Source organism: Vulpes vulpes, chromosome 1 (genome assembly GCF_048418805.1).
Source record: "Vulpes vulpes isolate BD-2025 chromosome 1, VulVul3, whole genome shotgun sequence".
NCBI lineage: Eukaryota > Metazoa > Chordata > Mammalia > Carnivora > Canidae > Vulpes > Vulpes vulpes.
The window spans coordinates 84,349,647-84,373,337 of record NC_132780.1 but is presented as its reverse complement, the minus strand read 5'-3'; the positions used below and the strand labels follow the sequence as shown (position 1 = coordinate 84,373,337).

Below are 23,691 nucleotides of genomic sequence, written 5' to 3'. Positions count from 1 at the left end.
TTACACCACCCCGTGTTCGTTTCCCAGAGTTAGGAGTCTCTCATGTTCTGTCTCCCTCTTTGATATTTCCCACTCATTTTCTCTCCTTTCCCCTTTATTCCCTTTCACTATTTTTTATATTCCCCAAATGAATGAGACCATATAATGTTTGTCCTTCTCTGATTGACTTATTCCACTCAGCATAATACTCTCCAGTTCCATCCACGTTGAAGCAAATGGTGGGTATTTGTCATTTCTAATGGCTGAGTAACATTCCATTGTATACATAGACCACATCTTCTTTATCCATTCGTCTTTCGATTAACCCTGGCATTCTCACTAACTGTATTATCTTTGTTTGTGATCTCATTAAATGCCCATCCAGTTCCCTCTTGATAGTCTTCTTGTCAAAATATACTGTGAAGATTTTATATAATAGTTGTAAAGATTTATTCACCATCAGAGTGTGGTTGTGTATGATCAAGGATAGCTATGGGAGGGGCACCTGGGTGGCTTAGTGGTTGAGCATCTGCCTTTGGCTCAGGTCCTAGTCCTGGGGTCCTGGGATCAAGTCCCACATCAGGCTCCCTGTAGGGAGCCTGCTTCTCCCTCTGCCTATGTCTCTGCCTCTCTCTCTGTGTCTCTCACGAATAAATAAAATATTTTTTAAAAAAGGATGACCATAGGAAAAGACCTGAGACACAATGTGCTGTGGAATTGACAAGCTGCCTTCCATGTACTGCTCTGCTTTATAGCCTGGCATCTCTATAACATCATGATCCTTCTAACTGCCCACTACTTTCAGAATGATCTGCTAAGCCAAATCATATCAGGATGTCAAGGCTTTAATGGGTTACCTCTCCCAAGAGTTTTTTGTTTTTTTGTTTGTTTGCTTGTTTTTTCAGTAGAAAGAGAAAAGTCATGTCTTGCTAATGGCAGGATTTCAGGTATCGGTGAAGGAAGTATCTTGGGCTAAATAGGCCTTTACTAGCACTTTTTTTTTTTTTAATTTATTTATGATAGTCAGAGAGAGAGAGAGAGAGGCAGAGACACAGGCAGAGGGAGAAGCAGGCTCCATGCACCGGGAGCCTGACGTGGGACTCGATCCCGGGTCTCCAGGATCGCGCCCTGGGCCAAAGGCAGGCGCCAAACCGCTGCGCCACCCAGGGATCCCCTACTAGCACTTTTAAAAACATTGTGTATAGGCCTTATTCCAAATACCCTGGCCTAAGGAGCAGGTAAAAATGTCCAGTGATATTTACTTGGTTGTGTTCTTAATTGGCACTTCAGTGGCTCTGCCTTGCTCATCATCACACATCGACACAGCCTGTCACCCTTCCTGCCAGTCTCCCTGACCTGTCTGATTTATCCCTCTAGGCCCATACTTGTGCATCTGGTCCCCCTGTGGCATGTCGCATAAGATTGTGGGCTCTGGACTTTGATTGCCAGGGCTGAGTTCCCTTCTCTCCTATTTACCATGTATGGATATAAGCAACCTTTCAAGCCTCAGTTTTATCATATGATAGATGGTATGTTGTGGGTTTCTGAGGGCAAAAGGAGAGAATGATGTAAAGGGCATCTGGTGCTTAGCACACAGAGCTCAAGAAATGTTAGCTAAATAAATAATAGACCTTCATATGGTACTTATGATATGCTAACACTTACATAGATCGAGTCATTTAATTCTTTTTTTTATAACAGTTCAATGTACTTAATGCCATAGAACTGTACACTTTTAAAAAAAGATTTTATTTGTTTATTCACAAGAGACACACAGAGAGAGGCAGAGATGCAGGCAGAGGGAGAAGCAGGCTCCATGCAGAGAGCTCAACATGGGACTCGATCCCGGGCCTCCAGGATCAGGCCCTGGGCTGAAGGCGGCACTAAACTGCTGAGCCACCGGGGCTGCCCAAGTCATTTAATTCTTAAAACAACTCTAAAAGGTGGTAACTATTATTATTTCCAGTGAACCAAAGCACAGATAAATTATCTGACTTACCTGAAGTCTCCCAGCTAATAAACGGGAAGTGAGAATTTGAGCTCAGGGCTCTGGTGCTGGGATTCCTGCTTTTCAACATTCTACTATGCTTCCTGTCCTATAAACAAATGATATTACTCTAACAGTATTTGCAGCACCATTGGGAAGCTCCCCTGCATAACTTGCGTCTAGGTGAAATGCAGATCAAACCAAGTTTCTGAAATGTGAAGTGATGTAGAACGAGCTCTCTTACCATGATGCAGCAAGCCACGGCTAGCCTTACAGCCTTGTAAAAGGAGACCTCAAATATCAGCCAGTACAACTCACTCACTTTACAGATAAGGAAACTGGAACCCAGAGAAGTTCAGGGATTGGCACATGGTCATGGCCTGAGGCAGAACCAAGCCCCAGTTAGGTTTCAAAGGTCCAAATTCAAGGGATTTTAGTCTACTACATTTACCACAGGAGGTTCACATGTCCTTTGGATTAAAGACAGTCTTCCTCCCTAGGCTAATCCCCTTTTGACTCAAGGTAAAATCTATTTGACTCGGTTAAATGGAATTTTATACTAATGATGCAAAAGATGTAAAAAATGGGGTTAAATAAGAGGAAACCAGGAGCTTAATAGTACAATTGGGTTAATTCCACTGAACAAAAGGTGGGTAAAAGCTACTTGGAGGGGTAGGGGAACACCTGGATCCTGCTGAATGTCAGTCCAGTGACACTGAACAGTATGTCTTTCTATTACTTCTGATTCATGTAATGAGCTTGTTCTGTAAGCAGCTTTGTTTTCCCATACGTTGCCTGTTTCTGCAGGGTGGTGTCTTGTTCTCTGCTTTTCAGTGCATGCACACCTAAAAGTTGGCAAAAATAAACCTGAAGGCCAAGATACATTTTAAATGGTTACACAACAAATGCTTTCTCCTCCTCTACAGTAATATACTTGTAAAAGATCAGACTAGGGAAGGAAAAAGCTGTTGAAAAAAAATTTTGCTAAGCAGATGCTTACTCTGAATACTGAGAATATAAAATATGTTTTGACATGAAGATCTAGATTATGAAATAGTGCTGATTCATATTGTTCTAGAATCACCAAATGCTCATGCTATAGGGAAACTTAAAGATCTCCTAGTATGAACCCACATTTCCAGCATAAGCAAAGAAGACAGAATGATCAGCAGCTCAAGGTCAGAGCTAGTTAGAGACAGTTAAGACTTCTGGCTCTTATCCTGGAATTTTTATGGTGTAATGTCCTATAGAGGACCAAGAAGAATGTGTTCATCTGCAAATAGCAGAAAACCATCCTAATAGTGGCTCAGCACATAGGGATTCATCTTTCCAATTCAAGAAGACATCCAGAAGAAGGCAATGCAGGAGCAGAATGAAACATAGTAATGCTACTGGGTACCTGAGCTATTCTGTCTTCTGTTCCTCCAGCCTTCATGTGTAGGCTTCCTCATAATAATTTTATCCTCATTTTTCCTACATGGCTGCTCTACCACCAGGCTCAGCTGCATGTACTGATATAAAGAAAGAAGGGGAAAATGCCTAAGAAGCCTGCCTGCATCTGACCTTTTCCAAATTTTCTGAAGCCTTACCTGGCCTTAAATCTTCTTGTCTGGAACTGTGTCACACACCTGCATCTCTAGCCACAAAAGAGTAAGGGAAAGTAGGTACTTTTGGCTAGGCATAGTGACCCCAGACAAAATCAAATATTTTTTAGTAAGGAAGATGGGAGAATGGGTAATGCAGGGGAAACTAGAGCCTGAAACACAAAATATGCTGGAGGTAGGTAATTAAGGGCCATAGACTTCAGAGTCAGACACATCTGAGTTCAAATTGCAGCTCTCACAATTTTTGGATAAGTAACTTTATGTCCTAAGCCTTAGATTCCTTTGTAAATGGAGATAATTATGAAAAAAAAAAAGAGATAATAGGGGTGAAATAAAGTTAAAAGAAGATAATTAAGACATAGTAAGATATGCATAAATTTTCATGTTATACCACTGCGTTAGGATCTGGTAACATTATTGTTACTTACCCTCTGTGGACCAAGCTGTATTTTCATTTCTTTTAACTTCAGACAGAATGTTCAAGACATTAAGAAACATAAAGTGGTTAAACAGGTTTTATTCATCTTTATTCCCTATTAGGAATAATGCCAAAATCATATTTAGACATTATTGATACTGCTTCTAGCCCCTTGCTCAAATGGGAGAGACTTTAGTGGGCCAACCACCCTGGCCAACCTGAAGTACCTCCTTGTCATAGAGGAAAGATGGCCTGGGCTGCAGACCAGCCCTTGGAGGAAATTTACAGGGAGGTGAATTCATACTGTTTGTTAGGGCAGAAGCTCAGTAGTTGAGGAAATTTACATCTCCCAAACTAAATCTCACTGAATCTTAAAGGAAAAAGAGAGAAAGAGAGAATAACTGCTTCTTTAATACATGAGGGGGGCTCATTTCAGATTTCGGGATTTCAAACAGGAAACCCATGTATATTACACATACTCTCAATCCAAGTATGTAGTTATCTCAGAAAATGGCACAAGGTCTTTGGGCAACTTTGCTAAGGACATTCACTGTAACATTATTATTATTATTATTATTATTATTATTATTTTTTTTTTTTTAGGAAGAAAGATTGTTATGCAGTCATGAGAAATTCATTTCCCTTCCCGAAAAATTTCCCATGTACCCCATATAGCTATGTTTAGAATTATATTCAGATGAAAACTATATCCTGTGCATTTTTATTTCAAACATTTTTATTAACAAAATAATATTGTAGATAGATTAGAAGACAAAGATGATAAGAATAGAAAAACATAATTATATATGATTCTACCATCTATAGAAAACCACTGTTAATATTTTTATGCATATTCTTTGCTTTCCATATATGTAAATATAAATATACAGTAAAAATTGTATTTTTAAAATGTAAAAATTTACACTTTTCATCCTATTTTAAACTTTTTTTGTACTTAACAGTATGACAAATATTTTTGATGATGTTGAACATAATTTTGCATCATCACCTTTGAAAATGGTTGTATGTATTTTTAATGTAAATACACAATAATTATGTAACCTATCTCCTATTGTAGAGCATGAGTTTGTTTCTGTTTTCCAATTATGTACTGTGATAAATATCCTTATAACTGGAAGTTGATGGACAATGAAATTAATTTCTTTTTTACAAAAAAAGATTTTATTCATTTATTTGGCAGAGAGAGAGATAGAGGACAGCTAGGCAGAGTGGCAGGCAGAGGGAGAGGGAGAAACAGGCTGCCCCCTGAGCAGAGAGCCCCATGCAGGCCTTGGGGCTTGAGCCCAGGATTCTGGGATCATGACCTGAGCCAAAGGCAGACCCTTAATTGACTGAGCCACCTGGGCACCTTGAAATTAATTTCTGAAAACTAAATTTTTTAGTAAAAAAATATGAATATAATTTAAAGCATCAATATTATAAATTTTCCATAAAATGATGGGAATGGTTTATACTGCCATTGGTAGCATATCAGAGTGCTTATTTCCATGAACTCTTGCCAGGACTGTGTTATCATTAAAATCTGCACATAGTTTTTTTTTTTTGTGTGTGTGTGTGTGTGTGTGTATTTTAGGGTACTTTCTCTGGATTTGTTGCTATATACAACCTTCCCAGTATTTTTTTAAAAAAATTTATTAATTTATTCAAGAGGGACACAGAGAGAGGCAGAGACATAGGAAGAGGGAGAAGCAGTACTCCATCCCAGGACCCCAGGACCATCACCTGAACCAAAGGTGATCAACCACTGAGCCACTTAGGCATCCCACAACCTTCCCAGTTTTGATCATATATATGATACCAGATAGGCAGAAGGACTGGACAGATATGATAGGGACTTCTGTGAACCTGTTTTCTTCATGTGAAAACTGAAATGGAAAAATGTGGCTTTTCTTCAGGAATAATGATATCCTTTTGTATTTTTATACTACTTATGTTTTTTTCTTCTCTTAACTTCTTTTCTCCATATTATAAAGGATTTGAGTGAGAGAAACAACAAACTGGGTTATTGCATAAAGCTCTAAAAAAGATACAATGAGGCATTTATGGCTGAAAGTTAAAGACTCAGTGACAGAGACTCAATATAGACAAACACAGACTTTTGAATGCATTGCATAAACACTAGAAATAAAATAGGGAAGGAATTGCTTTGTGCAAGTGTGGGAGAAAAAATAAACTAGGGACAACCTGGGAACAAGGTGACCATGCGTGGAGGATGAAGCACTGTAGTTTAAAAGAAAATCACGAGCTTGGGTTTTATAAATAGGAACATGGAAATAAAGGAATCTAAAGCCCTTGGGTCAGTGCTAAAGCTTATGTCCAATTTTAGATTCTACAACTTGAGAGAGACATGGAGAGAAAGTAAAAATAGACACCATTCCCTGAACTTTTTGTATGTTCTAGGAACTTTGTATTCATTAACATATGATTTTTATAATCATGACAAATCTTTGAGATGCATATTATGATCCTCATTTTATACAAGAGGAAACCACAACTTAGGGAAAACACTTTAAGGCCATCTATCTCCTTATCCAGAATCCAGGATTCAAACCAGGTTGATCTGCCTCCAAGAATCATCCTTTTATTTACTCAGGCATATTGTATAACTGAAAACATGATGTAGCAAAAGGGCAAGATTACTTGGCCTCAGTCCTATTGTGTAGAGATGATAGTCACTTTTTGGTAAATTTCCTTCTTCCACTTGGATGCTCTAACAATACCTTCCAAGACTGGGATTGTTAGAGGCAGGGCTGAGAAATTGCTGGTAAAAAATGATTCCCTTTTCCTCTGAATGCTCTGTGTGAGCAAGTTCCTGCACTGACCTTGCATGTAAATTCCACTGCTCCTAAGGCAGGTGATGACTCATTTCTGATTGATCAGACTCATAATTCCAACTGCAGGTATGTGGATGGAGGCAGGGGAGCCATAACATTCTTAAGGTATGCAATGGAAGAACTAAACAAATTAAAAGTTTACCAGGAAAGGTTCAAGTAGCAGGGATTATTTTCCTGGGAGAAGAGAAAACTGAATTGGGGTTTCCAGAAAGACTTAAAAAGAAAGTTCAAACCAGCTGATATCTCTCTTCACTAAAAATGAAAAGGGAATGAATTTAGGTTTCATTGTAAGGAATTTACGTGAAAAAAAAAGGATTTCCTGATAGTGATGGTTGTTGAATATTGCAGTGGGTTTCCAGAAGATGCTGTTAAAATAACCTTTTCACTATAATTCCTTTAAAAATGGGTTATTATCTTATTTGTCCAAGATATCCCAGGAGGCAGAGTAATCAGTTTTCAAGCTCTCAGACAGGGACAGGATCACAATCCAAAGGATTTCATTATCCGGGAACCTGAGATTACTATGGAATATCAAAGAAAGTATGTAAGATATGTAAAACAGGGATTAAGGAAGTCTAGACTATAATACTGGTGGATCTTTCAAAGCAAAACCATTCCTTCATTAAGGAAAGTGAAGAAATATCTATATTTTTCCTGTATGAATGTTTCCGTCATATAACTGATGTATAAGTGTATAGAGATGAACTATGTTGAATGCATTTGTTTGACCAGGATAATTTATGAAGCCATAATACCAGGGCTTAAACTTGGTTCAACATGATGGCTGAAATGTTATTATAGCCACCAAATGGAGCTCAGATTGTTTCTTAAATATATCCCCAATATTTTAAGAGTAGAAGAAAAAATGATCAATGTAAGGACTGGTCTCCATTGAATGCTTTTGGCCGTGATGGCAGTTCATACAGGTAGATTACAAAATCCAAGATAATTTTACTTCATAGCTTACTTGCTCAATGAAATTTAGCTACCAACCCACTACCAAATCAGTCTTTTATCAATGGATGTCTGTTGATCTGGTTGGATAATAATCACATATAACTTCTTTAAAATCATATATAGATTAGAAAATTCAGAGATATAACCGTTATTTTTTCTTTCTTGAGATAATTCTATTTTTACCACTGTTTTAAGTACCTTTTAAAACTTTGTATAGGTAATAATGTCTAGTTTTATTATTTTTTAAATTAATTTTCAAGCAATGGAAATTTCTTTGTAAACCCTGTGTTCTCTCTCATAAATCTCCCCATAAGTTTTGTTTGGAAGCTTAGTTTTATAGAAAATCTTCATTGACTCTGTAATTTATTTTGTCACATAAAATAGATTAAGATTTTTCAACATATTTTATTATATTTTATGGGCTTTGTCAGATGCCACTCTTCCTTTTCTCTCTCACTCTTTAGGCTTTAGGCAACATTATAACAGTGATAAAGTCTGTTATAAAATCTGTTACAACACAGCAACATATAGCACATTTCCATGTTGCAGTTTTGTAGTGGTATGCCAGATGCTTCACTCAGAACCTGTTATATAGACTGTCCTATAAACCATGAACCTTCTGCTCTAGTGGGGAGACATTACTCCTTGCTTTTAAAAATCTTTTTTTGTGAATTCTCATTTGCTCCCCTTTACCCTAATGCCAGTCTCATGCTTACATTCTTCAAAGTCCCGTTTCATTCCTGCTTCGAAAAGGCATTCTCTGATCATCTTTATTAGTATTATGGTGTTTTTCATTTCCTATGTAGCATTTATAACTTATTGTTGTTGCTATAGTTTGTGTGGTTGTGTCATGCTCTCACTACTATATATAAGTCCATGTAGGAGGCAGTATGAAATGGTGGTGATAAGCAAGAACTTCTGAGTTAGATGTTAAATCCTAGATCTATCATTGATGATGTTGGGCAAGTTATTTAACCTTGGTAAAAGGAGAGTTATAAGATTTTTTATGGATTTATGATGAATTAACAAAATGCTAAGATGCATAGCACAGTGCCAGACACAAAATAAATATTCATCAATTGAAGGCAGAGGCCATGATATTTCTTGGCAACACTCTAAGTGCAGAGCTCAGGATTTTTTTCAAGTTGAGAGCTCAATAAACTATTTGCTAATTGAATGAAAATATGCAGCTCTCTATCAAGTCTGAGTGTTTACAATTACACGGCTCTTTTATTTTTTGAGAGTTTTGTTATATATTCAGAGCTTCTTTATATATTCACAGCTTCCTTCAGGGTTGCACACAGAAGTATCTAAATAAATCCTTCAATGTCAGAAAAGGCAAGAGGAGACCCACGCAGCAGGATGGAAGGTGGAGGGGAGGCAGAGGGTGGACTCAGTGCTGAGGATTTTAGTTTCAGTATGGCATTGTTTGCTTATGACCGGGTAGAAAGGCAAAGACTACCTTTCCCCTAATTTTCTTTCTATCTGTGGAAAATCTGTTTATATTTTAAGACCCAGAATAAAGGTACTTCCAACTTTATTGAGGTACAGTCGACACATAAAATTGTATGTATTTAAGGTGTATTAAGAGCCTGCAGTATTTGTCTTTCTATGTCTGGCTTATTTCACTTAGTATAATGTCCTCCAGGTTCATCCATGTTGTTGCAAATGGCAGGATTTCCTTCTTTTTTATGGCTAATATTCCATCATATATAGAGATCACATTTTCTTTATCCATTCATCCATTGATGGACACTTAAGTTGTTTTTGTATCTTGGTTATTGTGAATAATGCTGCCATGAACATGGGAGTGCAGGTATCTCCTTGAAAGACTGATTTTGCTTCCTTTACATATATGTGTATTGTGAAATGTGTTTGTTGGATCATGTGGTAGTTCTATTTAAAAATTTTTAAAGAACCTCATACTGTTTTCCATAATGATTGTATTGAATTGTATCCCCACCAACAGTGTACAAGGGTTCCCTTTTCTTTATATCCTTTCCAATAGGAGGCATGTCTTTAGGCAGCTGTTCCTGAATCCTAGCCCATAGCATCTTTATTAGATACTTAAACTTGTCCATAACATGTCATTAGTTCTCTTGCTACTAAATGAACATAACATGATTTTAAACTTAATGGTGGCAATTTTCTTCCCAATTTTTATGTTTTTTTTTCTAGTTCTGTTATCAATATGATGAGTACAGTAGGGCTGTTGTAAGAATAAAATAATATTTGTGAGTGTGAATTTTAAAGTATAAAGATTTATAAAAGTATAAGTTATTATTGTTCTTCCTATATTAGAACTGCTCTCATGGAAATTTATGCACTACTTTGGAGTCTATTAGGCATCATGAGAAAAATGGGCAGTTGAAACATGGCCCAATGCATGATATTTAACTATCAATTTCTATAACGAAGAGCTGCTATCCAAACAAAATACGAATACAGAAAATGGGACAAATATTTCATGAAACCAGTTGACCTATGTAGATATTTTTTTATTATGAAAACATACACATTCGATTGATTTAACTATTAAGAAAGATGAGCAGTATCTTAGGAGTCAAGTCATTTAGAACTGCTCTGGTTCTAGCACAAACAAGCTTCGTGCCCATTGGTAAGCCATTGCCCCTCTATGATTCAATTTCCTTGTCTGTAATCTGAAAGGTTTGGACAGAGTATATCTAAGGCCTCTACTAGATTTAAAAAATAAGGATTTTATTATTTGAATGTATAGAACATTCTTGCTCAATCTTCATGTATTTCGATAAGGGAATAAAATAGTTTTCTGTGATTGAAATTCAAGAATGGCACTTTAGCAATAAAGTTACTGCCCTTGTACCACCATCTTCTCACAGACTGATAGTGTCTTTGCTGAGAGTTGGCTAGTGATGTCTGTGTACCTTGGAGATTCTTGAACATATGTTTATTATGAGAAAAGGGCATCTGATATCCTTTCTCAAACCTTCTTCTGCAAATAGATGAGCATCCACTTTTCAGCTACAGTTTTCTCCCTCATAGTCAGTCAGTGCCTCTTGTATGAGACATGATGTGTTTCCAAAGTCTTTAGAGCTGAGGATTTTGTGATGCATTAATGCTTCTATTTGGGTTTCACTGGACTGATTACACTACTAAAAGTAGTTAAATTAAAAGGCAAATACATTAATTGATAATAAAATCTTATGAAAAAGGAAATGAGAAAGCTTTTTTTCAACAATATAGGGAAATCTTATTAGGTTTCATTACAGTGCCCACAAAACCTTTATAGATGGTAAGATTTAAGTCCTAAGTCCCTTTTTTGGGGGGCAGAGGTAATATCATTCTTTTAAAATTATTTTGACTTAACTATTACTGTATGTATTGTATACTGATATTTACCTTAAAAATTTTTGAAAACTACTGCCACATTGTCTACCAAAAATTTGAACTGCCTTCATGAAACATAAATGTAATTTTACCTTGCCAACATTAAATATTAGTAGTCTTTGTAATTCTGGCAATCTGATAGGTGAAAAAAATTATCTGGTTTTAATGGTACTCTCTTGATAGTTAATGATACTCAGTAATTTTTTTCATATGCTTATCACCCACTTTTACTTATTTTGTTAAAATTGCTTATTTGTAACCTTTGCTCATTACTTTATTGTTCTGTTACAACAAATGCACTTTTACTGTGCATTTAGTGTCTAGAATTATTCTAAGGATTAAGGATACATCATGGGGTAAGTCATAAAAAGATATTCTCATGGAGTTTATATTCTAAGGGGAAGAGAAAAATTAACAAGAAAAAGTGTCAGATATATGTTATTAAGAGAAAATCAAGGGACACGATAAGGATTTGCTGGGGATTTACTTAAGCTAACTGATCAGGAAAGGTTTTTCAGACGGGGTGATATTTATATTGAGATAAGATCTGTAGAAGATCATCTTCTCAGGTGATGGAAACAGCTAATATAGAGGCATGAATAAGTTTAGGGTATTCCAAGAATGAAAAGACAGCTATGGGTCTAGAGAAGGTGGAGGAGAAGTAGTGGGCAGAGATGGGGGTGGGGAAGTTGGAAGGCTCAGTACATGTAAAGGCTGGTAGTTCAGGGGAAGGGAGTTTTGGTATCATTCCAAGTTTGTTGGGAAGTGATTGAAACTTAAAACTTTTTGAAGAGGAGTGGTAGATTCTGATTTACATCATAACTGATCACTCTGTGTTTGGAATGAGTCATTAGGAACAAGAGAGAAGCAAGGAAAACAATTGGAGGGTAGGGCAGTTGTCTAGGCAAGAACTGATAGTTACTTGGAGTAGAAGATGCTGTCGATGGCCTGCCCAGATTTCCTGTCTGCCTTATGCACCTGTCTCCCAGCTACTGTGAAAGTAGGCTTTTATAAATCTCAGCAGACCCCTTCCTGGGAGGCTATCCCTCCCTTGCCCTCTTATGGACCTTAGCTAATGACTGATTAACAAGCGGGTCCTGTTTCCTGAAGGTGGGGCTAACTCTGTGATATAGCTTGTGCTGTAGCATTTCTTTATGAAATCAGACTGAAGCTAATCTCTAGCTGAGACCACATTCCTGCTTAGCATACTCCACCTGTCCTTCACAGATTCTCTTGTTCCTTTTCTCCTCAATAAGTAAATTGAACAAGAATCTTCATCTCAGCTCTATTTTTAGGAAACCTGACCTAAGACACTGGGTTTAGGATGGCAGGGGTTGGAATGGAGGAGCCTGGCTTAGTCAAGTTTTAGAGATAGAGTCTGTGGAATGGATCTGGAATATGAGAAAAGATAGAAATCAAGAGTTCCTAAACATTGTTATTGAGCAATGTGGTGGGTAATTGCATAATTTACTAACAGCAGATGTGTGGAAAGAGCAGATTTGCAAGTTGGAGAGGGAAAAAAATTCTGTTTCAGATACATTAAGTTTGAGATGTCTATAAATGGATATATCAAGGATGCAACCCAATATTCTAATCTTTTGCTCCAAAGGACAATCTAGTCTGACAACCTATATTTGGGATGCAACTATAATATTCAAATGGCATTTGAAGGAATGTGACTGAATGAGTGTACTTACTGTGAGATATAGATAAAGAAGAGACCAGGTTGTGGCATGATGATATTCAAAGTTGATCAGAGGAGGAAAATCTAGCACATACATCGAGGAGTAGTCAGTGATTGGTAAGTAAACCATGAGACGGTGTGTCACAGAGACTGAGAGAATAAAGTGTTTGAAGGAGGATGTGGTCAGCTGTTGAGTGCAGCTGCATGATTAATGAAGATGAAGACAGAGAACAGATCATGAGATAGACAACAGGGAAAATTTTTGTGACCTTGACAAGAGAAGAGTTTGATAGGAGAAGATTCTGAGAAGAATGGAATACCCACCATTTGTTTCAATGTGGATAGAACTGGAGGGTATTATGCTGAGTGAAGTAAGCCAATAGGAGAAGGACAAACATTATATGGTTTCATTCATTCAGGGAATATAAAATATAGTGAAAGGGATTAAAGGGGAAAGGAGAGAAAATGAGTGGGAAATATCAGACAGGGTGATAGAACATGAGAGGCTTCTAACTCTGGTAAACAAACAAGGGGTAATGGAGGGGGAGGTAGGAGGGGGGATGGGGTGACTGGGTGACGGGCACTGAGGGGGCACTTGACAGGATGAGCACTGGGTGTTATACTATATGTTGGCAAATCGAACTCCAATAAAAAATATACAACAACAACAACAACAAAAAGAATGGGAGATGATGAAGCAAACACATTGACCCAGGTATTTATCATTGTTGTGAGCAGGCCTATTGAATGAGGTAGTATCTCAAGTGGAGAAAAGAGCACAAAAGTTTAATTTTTAATTTTTGATTGACACCATTAGAATGAAATAATTGATTTTTTACAAAAGAGAGGGGACAATAGCCAGAGGAAATTCTTGAATAGACAAAAAAACAAGGAGACCTAAGTGTTTATGAGGAGTTGACTCTATCCTGAGAAGGAAATACTTGAAATTTGCAACAGGAGGAATGCCAGAGAAATAAGTGCCAACAAAGAAAGCTTTGTAGATACTGTAATGTATAGCTGAGTTAGTTATTTCTGTGTCCTTATTGAAATATGAAATGAGGATCCCAGCTGAGATGAGGATCGGAAGTGGGGTCAGTAGTTTGGAAATTTAAGGAAGCAAGAGTAAAGATGAAATAATCATGTTAGAGATGAGGAGATTTTATTTATAGAGGAGATATAGTATAATTTCCTTGCACTATTGAATACCCCTTTTGACATGAATGCTCATGAATTTTTTTTAAAGATTTTTTAAATTTATTCATGAGAGACACACAGAGAGAGGCAGAGATGTAGGCAGAGGGAGAAGCAGGCTCCCTGTAGGGACCCGAATGTGAGACTCAATCCTGGGACTATAGGATCACACCCTGAGCCAAAGGCAGGTGCTCAACCACTGAACCATGGGCATCCATCACAAATTTTAAATAAAACCAGTCATCAAGATTTTGAGCTTTTTGTAGGCATACTTAGGTCCTCAGGTATAGACATGGAATAGGTAAATGGTTAGCTTTAACTAGTGTTGGGGTTTTGTCAGGAAAACACAAGGCAATTAAAGAATTTGTAAGGAAAAGATCATGAGGCTAGGCTATGACATATGATGGGCTAAGAGGCAAATGAGTGGGAGAATGGAAAGAAAGATAGAGGGTGAATGGATTTGAGGTTTTGACAAGGTTGAATAAATGTTGGAGTGGGGGTAATAGAATATACGAACTTAAAAGACAAAAGGGGATAAACAGAGACTGGGATGTTTGACATCTACATTCAGAGATATGAGAAATATTTGTGACAACAAGGTCAAAAGTGTGACCATGAAAAGTAGGTGAGTTATAGGAAATATCATTGATTGGAGGGGGTTGAGAAACATGGAGGACATGGTATTGGATGATTGACACAGGTGTCAAAATCCCCAAACTTGGGGAAAGAATTCATATAGAGGACACAAAGATGGGGGCTAAAGTCATCAGTGAAATAGAGAAATGGGAAATTGGCACAATGTGCTATTTGATTTATTTCACTGATTTTTATGAGTTCTTAGTTTTTTAAAGTATATTTTATTCTGAGAATGATATTAAAATAAAAATCAGAACATAAAGCCAAATCTCTCATAATCCTGTCACTTTATCAGAGGGTGGTAGATTTTGACTAAACCGTGTAGCTACTTTTTGTCTGCTTATTCTGGCCTGGCCAGGTGTTCCATTTGTTTTGCTTACTCTTCATAAAATGTTGCAGGGTTTGCTATCACCACGAGAGTCTGCCTCTTAACTGGCAGCTAGCAGAAATGAGCCCTCAAATGAAGAGGCCTTCTCATTGTTCTGGTTGACCTCCTACCCCTAATGTGCCAATCTCTCCCACGTTGCTAAAATCTATGACAACCACTACTGATAACTGTTGTAAAATAGAGCAGTAGTCCTTCATTTCTAAAAACTTGTTTCACTGTGGATACCCTGATTAAATAGTTTCTCATTATCTTCTCAGTGTTGGTGGTTTGATTACATTTGATGACTCTCTTGAATCCATCCAGATCTTCCTTCAGTTCCAGTTACATTTACAAATTATTTGCAAATCTGTCTTCTTCATTCCTTGTGACTAATGAGTCTTTATTCCAGCTTATAAGTGCTGCGCTGCCAGGTTGTCTTGAACATCTGCTGATTGTTTCTGGACAGGGAATTATGGGGAGAGTGGAATGGATGCTTTCAAAGAGCTGGCTGCCCAGGAAGGCCTCTGCATCGCGCATTCAGACAAAATCTACAGCAATGCTGGTGAAAAGAGCTTTGACCGACTCCTGCGCAAGCTCCGGGAGAGGCTTCCCAAGGCCAGAGTGGTGGTCTGCTTCTGTGAAGGCATGACAGTTCGAGGCCTCCTGAGTGCTATGAGGCGCCTGGGCGTCGTGGGAGAGTTCTCGCTCATTGGAAGGTAAATCTCTCTCTCTCTTGCTCCTTCTCTCTCTCTCTATCTCTATCTCTCTCTCTCTTGCACAGGCATATGTGCACACACATCACACTTTGGCCCACATATGTTGCTCTCACAAATCTGGATTTCCTGACTCCAAAGAGGGTGAGATATGCTCTGCTGGGCTGAACCTTAGCTCTGGATCATGGAGAGTTGAGGCTATCATTTTCCTGCTAGGCAAGAGCAGGATAGTGAATGAAAGGATGATGAGACTACTTCAGAAAAAGGTGGGAAGTTGTTGCTAGAATGTTTGGTTCTGAAGAATTATTACTTTCATGTGCTTCTGGCCCTCCAGCCACCAAACCACGCACATGCTTATGTCTTCACACTTCCTAAGCATAAGAAACTTAATGGAGTATTGGTGGATGGAGGGTAGCAGTGAAGATGGGAATATATATCAGGATATGAAATTTAAAGGGCTGACTAATGCAAGTGAAAATATGCAGCTGAATTGTGGAACTTGATAATGTGCTCTTTTACATGCATGAGATGGCTGAGTGATGCTTTCAGCATGCAGCTTCTGAAATAACAGGTGGTGGCTTCCAAAATCTCTGCTCTTCTTTCTAGATCATCTTTATTTGTGCAGGAATAGATTTTCAGTATCATTGTATTTTTTGTATAGTTTTTGACATAACAGATATGTTGTTTAATTTGCCAACTTATAATATTGAACCAAGGAACTGCTAAATTTTTCCAAGGAATCTACTGAGTTTGCCAAACAAAAGCCTTCACTGATGCATGACTGTCATACTGATTTCCAGATTGCTTTTTCTCTTGCTATCTCCTCTACTGGCTAGAATACAGTCCATAGGTCACCTGTTGAAATAACTCAAACACTGATCCTCTTCTGTAGGAAACTGAGTAATAATGGTGTGCACATCCTCTCCAGACCTTTCCTCTGTCTTTGAACTAGTAACGACTGCGATATAGTAACAATAATCTCATCATCATCTGGAACTAGAGGTACAGGATACTTCAAAAACTTTGAGATAAAAGATGGGATATAAATGCAACTAAATAAAGAAAGAAACAAAGAAATACCCTTGCATGAGAAGATATAGATTCAAGATCAAAATAGAATTCAGGCAGCCTGGTTGGCTCAGTGGCTTAGCGCCACTTTCAGCCCAGGGCATGATCCTGGAGACCCGGGATCGAGTCCAATGTCAGGCTCCTTGCATGGAGCCTGCGTCTTCCTCTGCCTGTGTCTCTGCCTCTCTGTGTGTGTCTCTCATGAGTAAATAAATAAAATCTATAAAAAATATATATAATTCAAGATGAAGAAAATTATTGAATTTGAGTAAAATTGGTGCACTGCCACAAAATATCATTTTGGCTTCTTCAACACAATGCAGTTGTGTGGAGCCACTTAAGAAAGCAAGTCTTAGAAGCAAGTATTAAAAAAGAAATATTACAGAACACTTCTAAAAGAAATTGAGGAAGACACAAAGAGATGGAAAAACATTCCATGCTCATGGATTGGAAGAATTAATATTGTGAAAATGTCTATGCTACCCAGAGCAATTCACACATTCAGTGCAATCCCTATCAAAATACCATGGACTTTCTTCAGAGAGTTGGAACAAATCATCTTAAGGTTTGTGTGGAATCAGAAAAGACCCCAAATAGCCAGGGGAGTATTGAAAAAGAAAACCAGAGCCGGGGGCATCACAATGCCGGATTTCAAGTTGTACTACAAAGCAGTGGTCATCAAGACACTGTGGTACTGGCACAAAAACAGACACATAGATCAATGGAACCAAATAGAGAACCCAGAAATGGGCCCTCAACTCTAAGGTCAACTAATATTCGACAAAGCAGGAAAGACTATCCACTGGAAAAAGGACAGTCTCTTCAATAAATGGTGCTGGGAAAATTGGACAGCCACGTGCAGAAGAATGAAACCAGACCATTCTCTTACACCATACACAAAGATAAACTCAAAATGGTTGAAAGATCTAAATGTGAGCCAAGAATCCACCGAAATCCTAGAGGAGAACACAGGCAACACTTTTTTTGAACTTGGCCACAGCAACTTCTTGCAAGATACATCTATGAAGGCAAGGAAAACAAAAGCAAAGATGAACTATTGGGACTTCATCAAGATAAAAAGCTTCTGCACAGCAAAAGAAACAGTCAACAAAACTAAAAGACAGCCTACAGAATGGGAGAAAAGATTTGCAAATGACATACCAGATAAAGGGCTGGTATCCAAGATCTATAAAGAACTTATTATTAAACTCAATAGCAAAGAAACAAACAATCCAGTCATGAAATGGGCAAAAGACATAAACAGAAATTTCACCAAAGGCCAGCAAGGCACATGAGGAAATGCTCTGCATCACTTGCCATCAGGGAAATACAAATCAAAACCACAATGAGATACCTCCTCACACCATTGAGAATGGTGAAAATTAACAAGACAGGAAACAACAAATGTTGGAGAGGATGTGGAAAAAAGGGAACCCTCTTGCACTGTTGGTGGGAATGTGAACTGGTACAGCCACTCTGGAAAACTGTGTGGAGGTTCCTCAAAGAGTTAAAAATAGGGCTGCCCTATGACCCAGCAATTGCACTGCTGGGGATTTACCCCAAAGATACAGATGCAGTGAAAACCGAGACACATGCACCCCAATGTTTCTAGCAGCAATGTCCACAATAGCAAACTGTGGAAGGAGCCTCGATTTCCATTTATAAATGGATAAAGAAGATGTGGTCTGTATATATAATGGAATATTACTCAGCCATTAGAATTGGCGAATACCCACTATTTGCTTCAACGTGTATAGAACTAGAGGGTATTATGCTGAGTGAAGTAAATCAGAGAAGGACAAAAATTATATGGTTTCATTCATATGGGGAATATAAAAAATAGTGAAAGGGATTAAAGGGGAAAGGAGAGAAAATGAGTGGGAAATATCAGTGAGGGTGACAAAAGAGAGACTTCTAACTCTGGGAAACTAACAAGGGGTAGTGGAAGAGGAGGTGGGGGGGGATGGGGTGAATAGTTGACGGGCTCTGAGGGAGGCACTTGACAGGATGAGCACTGGGTATTATACGATACGTTGGCAAATCGAACTCCCATAAAAATATACAAAAAAAAAGAAATATTAGTTCCTCATGAGTGAAAAGGAGGTAAGCAGCATTGTTGAAGTGTTGTGCAGAATAAGGATGGTAATATATGTACTAGGACAGGCGACCTGCAGATATTCAGTCCTTTTTATTAATTTTGTAAAATGACTGCTTTAGGAAGGATACTTGTTTTAATAATATTCTCATTTTTACCATTTTCAAAAAACAGTTGTCTGCTTTTTCAGAATTCATTCTCTTTAATATCCATAAAGACACTCTCTTCATGGATTCTGGAGATCTTAAAGAGATGTGGCAAATATGTGAGCTTAGGGTTATATGGACTGCCTAATTGTGAAATATAATTATACAAAATGTTGCAGTGAGTAATTGGAGTGTAAAGGATTCATTCCATCATCATTATTTAAAAGCTGAGCAAAGTTGGCAGTGTAAACGTACCTCTCTGGCTCTTGCTTACCTGCAATACAGCTGTGCTCATACAAGTATTTCTGAGTCTCATGCATGCTTGCTCATGAAGTAGTCAGCTACATGTGAGATCTACGTTTTTTATTCCTCTCTATCTTTCTCTACCTGTGTTGAATCCTACTGTCACATCCTAGGACCTGTCATCATAATGAAGTTCCCTGTACCAGTGGTTATTGCCAATGATAAATGGAGCCCCTGAGATGCCAAAACTATGCCACACTTGCTGCTTCTCTGCCTTTCTGGGATATATTCTGTGAGGGTCTATCAGAGTGATATTGGTTGTTACTCTTATATCTCAGAGGATTTGGGGGGAAATGACCTTTTCTCATTCTTGGTTCACAGTTATCTTCCTTCCTTGGGAGAGATATGACGTCAGATATGAGTCCCTGAGAGCTGAACAGGGAACCCGGCCAAGGAGTAACACTACATCATACCTAGAATAAGCTTTCCCTTCAGTTGTTTGATTCTCCCACTTTCTGAGGGATGAATTCTATTCCAAATGCTTCTCTGTCCCTCATAGCAATGGGCATTTGGTGGGTTTGATTCTCTCATTTCTGCAGGCATGTCCGTAAGAGTTATAGTTTAGCATCAAGTTGCAACTTCTAGCTGTATGTGCAGTGTTGTCAATATATCTCCCTCCTAGATTTTATTTTTTCTAAAGTTATTCATGAATTTAGATTAATCCACTTACATTTTCTTACCCATCACCTTATTAAAATCAGGACAATTTGTTGAATACAGCTGGTCAGTATTAGTGTCTTAATGTGGTCATAGAATGTAGCCAGCAGACCCACAGAACAGTCAAACCTTTGACTTTGGACAAATTGACAGAACATTGTCACCAAATAAGTCAACCAACCACAAGTTAATCATTATACGAAAGAAAGTTCCATCTTGGTTCTATGAAATTGCTTCTTTTGACATGATTCTCAGAATCAAATGTATATTTCCTCGCCCCCTTTATTGGATTATGACCTTATCTAATTTCTCCACTATACAAAAGAAACATCCAATAAAGACAATGAAGTCAATAACTTTTCGTCTTGCCACATCTCCCTACTATATCCTGGCCATTCAAATTATAAGTATAGAGTCCTTACGGTTCAAACGCCTATCCCTTATCCCTATGTGCTGTTTATCCATTATCTCTCCCAACTCTTATCTTCTAACCCATAGACTCACTTTCCATAATCTATTACTGCAGAGAAATTCCTTCTAAAACTTGATCCACAAAAATTCTGACACAAAAATTCTGGTTTTTGAATTGAAAGTAACAAACAACATTAAGTACATATTTTTTAAAAAATAACTGGAAAGGAACAATTTGCTTTATCTGGAAAGAAGGTACAAAACAAAAGAAATACCTGTTTTTGTTTGTTTGTTTTGTTTTTCACAAATCAGGTTTTTGTCTTTTTCTTCCAGAACACATATTTGGAAAAATGACCTTTATGCCCTTGAAACAAGATGATATACCATGGTGTTATGTTTCACACGTTTTGTTTTTTTTTAATGAATTGTTTTAGATTTCATCTTTCCATTATGAAAAAAAAAATGGGGAAAATAAAGTTTTCAGCCTTCAGACAAAATTGCAAAGGTTATATATTGTAAAGCAAATGTGGACTTTCAATGAAGTGTGACCTCCACCAAAATGGATTATAATCAAGAGCCTGGCAAAGCTGATGGGCTTTTTCTGATGCCTGATGGTCCTGGCTTACAGATACATAACCTGGCCATCTCTGGGTTCCCAAGGGCAGAGAATGATTGCCTGCTGACAGGCAATATCTTCCTTAAAACACTCCTCCTCCACAGACAGATTAATGAGAACTTTGTGGAAGATTACACTGTTAGAAAAGGTCTGTGAGAAATGTGTTCTAGGGAAGGACAGGGGCTTTAGTTTAGAGTACTCTGAAGAATAAACATGATTTGTAGGATATTGACAAATATTTTGAGCATAGATTTCAGCCACAGAAATGCTCAGGATTTTCACAATAATTGGGTGGCTGGTTTGTGTTTTAATAATTAACTCTTCCCTTATACCAATACTTATTTCAGATAATGTTCATCTGAAAACTGAAAATTAGTATTTTGGTCTCTACTTGTCTTTAAGGTACTAAAACACTGAAGGGTTTTGGATACCCTCTATCAATAAGGCATTGGCTCAATTTGAATGGATGAAAAAGGAAGTCATTATGATTTAGTCTAGTTTCTGTTTGAGACTGATTGAAGACAACAGGGGATTTATCTTAGTACATTTTCTTGTAGTTCTTGTGATAGTCTGATTGCAATCTGACTGCACAGAAGAAGCAGCAGGGGCATTTACAAAAGGAGATTCTTGCATCCCACCTGAGATCATCAATAGAATTTCTTGGTGAAGGACTTTGGATCTTCTTTTTTAAAGACTGAAGATGACTTAAGCTTCAGAACCGCTACCCTGTGATGCTTACATCTGTGCTTTGCACTGAGGTGGCATTTACTATGAATGAATTGTTCTCAGGAACAATTTCCTATTTGAAAGGAAAGATGAAGCGAGGTTTAACTTTACTGCCTATTATCCTGCCACTTTAGCTCTAGGGTACTTTTTTTTTTTTTAAATTTCTTAAAATGTATTTGCCTTCAAGATTTTTTTCAAAAGTAAAGATATACCTGGGAGTAATAAATAATAATATTGACAGTAGTAGTAATGGTAATAATTTTTGTAGCTCTATTTGTAGCTCTAATTCCTGTATTTCTGTTCTCACCTGCTACTTAAACTGCCCTATCGACCTGTCCTATGAAAGTATAATCATGTTCTAGTTTTCTGACTAATCAAGATACAGAGTAGGAAGCCTCTAGACATGTGGCAGTCTAGTCATCTCCAAGTTGCCCATGGCTGAACAGTGATTTCTTTCTGATTGTGGGTTTGGGTTCTGATGACTGAATTGGTCATCAGCTGCTTTCTGTTATTACTTTGCCTTTTCTAGAATTTTGTATAGAGGAAATCACATAGAATGTAATCTTTTGTGTCTGACTTCTTTTAGTTGGCGAAGTGCTTTTGAGATACATTCATGCAATGGTACATATTAGTAGCTTCTTTATTGCTTCAATTTGCTTATCCATTCTCCTATTGATGAACATTTGGATCATTTCCAGTTTTGATTATAATGAATAATGCAGCTATAAACATTCATGTATGCACCTTTGTGGGTACATATAAATTTTCTTAAATATCTAGCGGTGAGATTATGGGTCACATGGTAAGTATATATTTAACTTTTTAAGCTGCTTTATAAGAAAGTGCCAGACTATTTTCTGAAGTGGCTATATAATTTTGCAGTTCCACTAGTGATGTATGAAAGTTCTCATTCCTTTACATCTTTACCAAAATAGTATTGTGAGTCTTTTTTACTTTTAACTATTCTGGTGAGTGGGCAGTGGCATCTCTTTGTGGTACTAATTTGCATTTTTATAATGACTAATAACGTTGAACATTTTTATGTGCTTATTTGCCATTTTAATATCTTTCTTGGTGAAATATTTTGTAGACATATATGTTTATCTTGTTACCAGGTTGTGAGTCTTATTATGAAGTTGCAAAAGTTCTTTATAATTTCTGGACCCAAATCATTTATAATATACAGTTATAGCATATATTTTCTCTTAGTATGTGTCTGAAAATTTGATTTTGTCAACAGGATCATTGGAAGATAGAATAGTTTAAATTTTGAAAGTCCAGTTATCAATTTCTTCTTTTATGTTTGTTGTGTTCTATCAAAGATGGCATTTAGTTCAACAGCACAAACAATTTTGTAGAAGTTTTATAGTGTTTCTTTCTATATGTAGATATATGATTAAATTATATATTTGGAGTTAATTTTCATACATGTTGTGAGATAAGAGTGAATACATTTTTTAACCTAAAAATATCCAGTTGTTCCAGTGTTTCAGAACTGTTTTGTTGAAAGGATTATCATTTATCCATTAAAATGGCCTACTACTTGTTACAAACAATTACATATACATGCCTGTATATTAATTAAACATTCTTAGCATTCCATTTTATCTTTATCTTTGACTTACTAACTACGATTCTTTATTTTTTTATGAATAGTTGATCTGGGGTTTAGAATATATTTCTTTATTAATGTCCACATTCCAAGAACATTATAACCACATTACAAATAGTATAAGAACTACATAGCAGTATTTTCTATTTCTCCCTCTTGATATATGTTCTATTGTTATATATTTTACTTCTAAACCTATCATAAAGTATAATATACACTATTATTTTTGCTTCATCAATTGTCTAAGAAACTAAAAATGAGAAAAATTATTTTCTATAATTAGCTACATAATTACTTTCT

General features: G+C 37.1%; 1 protein-coding gene across 5 annotated transcripts in view; it reads left to right on the top strand.

The window, feature by feature from the left end:
* The window catches only part of GRM1 (glutamate metabotropic receptor 1), a 396,100-nt gene that overhangs the window by 115,306 nt on the left and 257,103 nt on the right, over positions 1–23,691 (top strand). For all 5 annotated transcript variants that reach the window (XM_072718885.1, XM_025997970.2, XM_025997973.2 and 2 more), the window contains one exon: positions 15,511–15,760. In XM_072718885.1, coding sequence (XP_072574986.1) covers positions 15,511–15,760 — 250 coding nt within the window. The remainder of the gene's footprint in view (positions 1–15,510; positions 15,761–23,691) is intronic.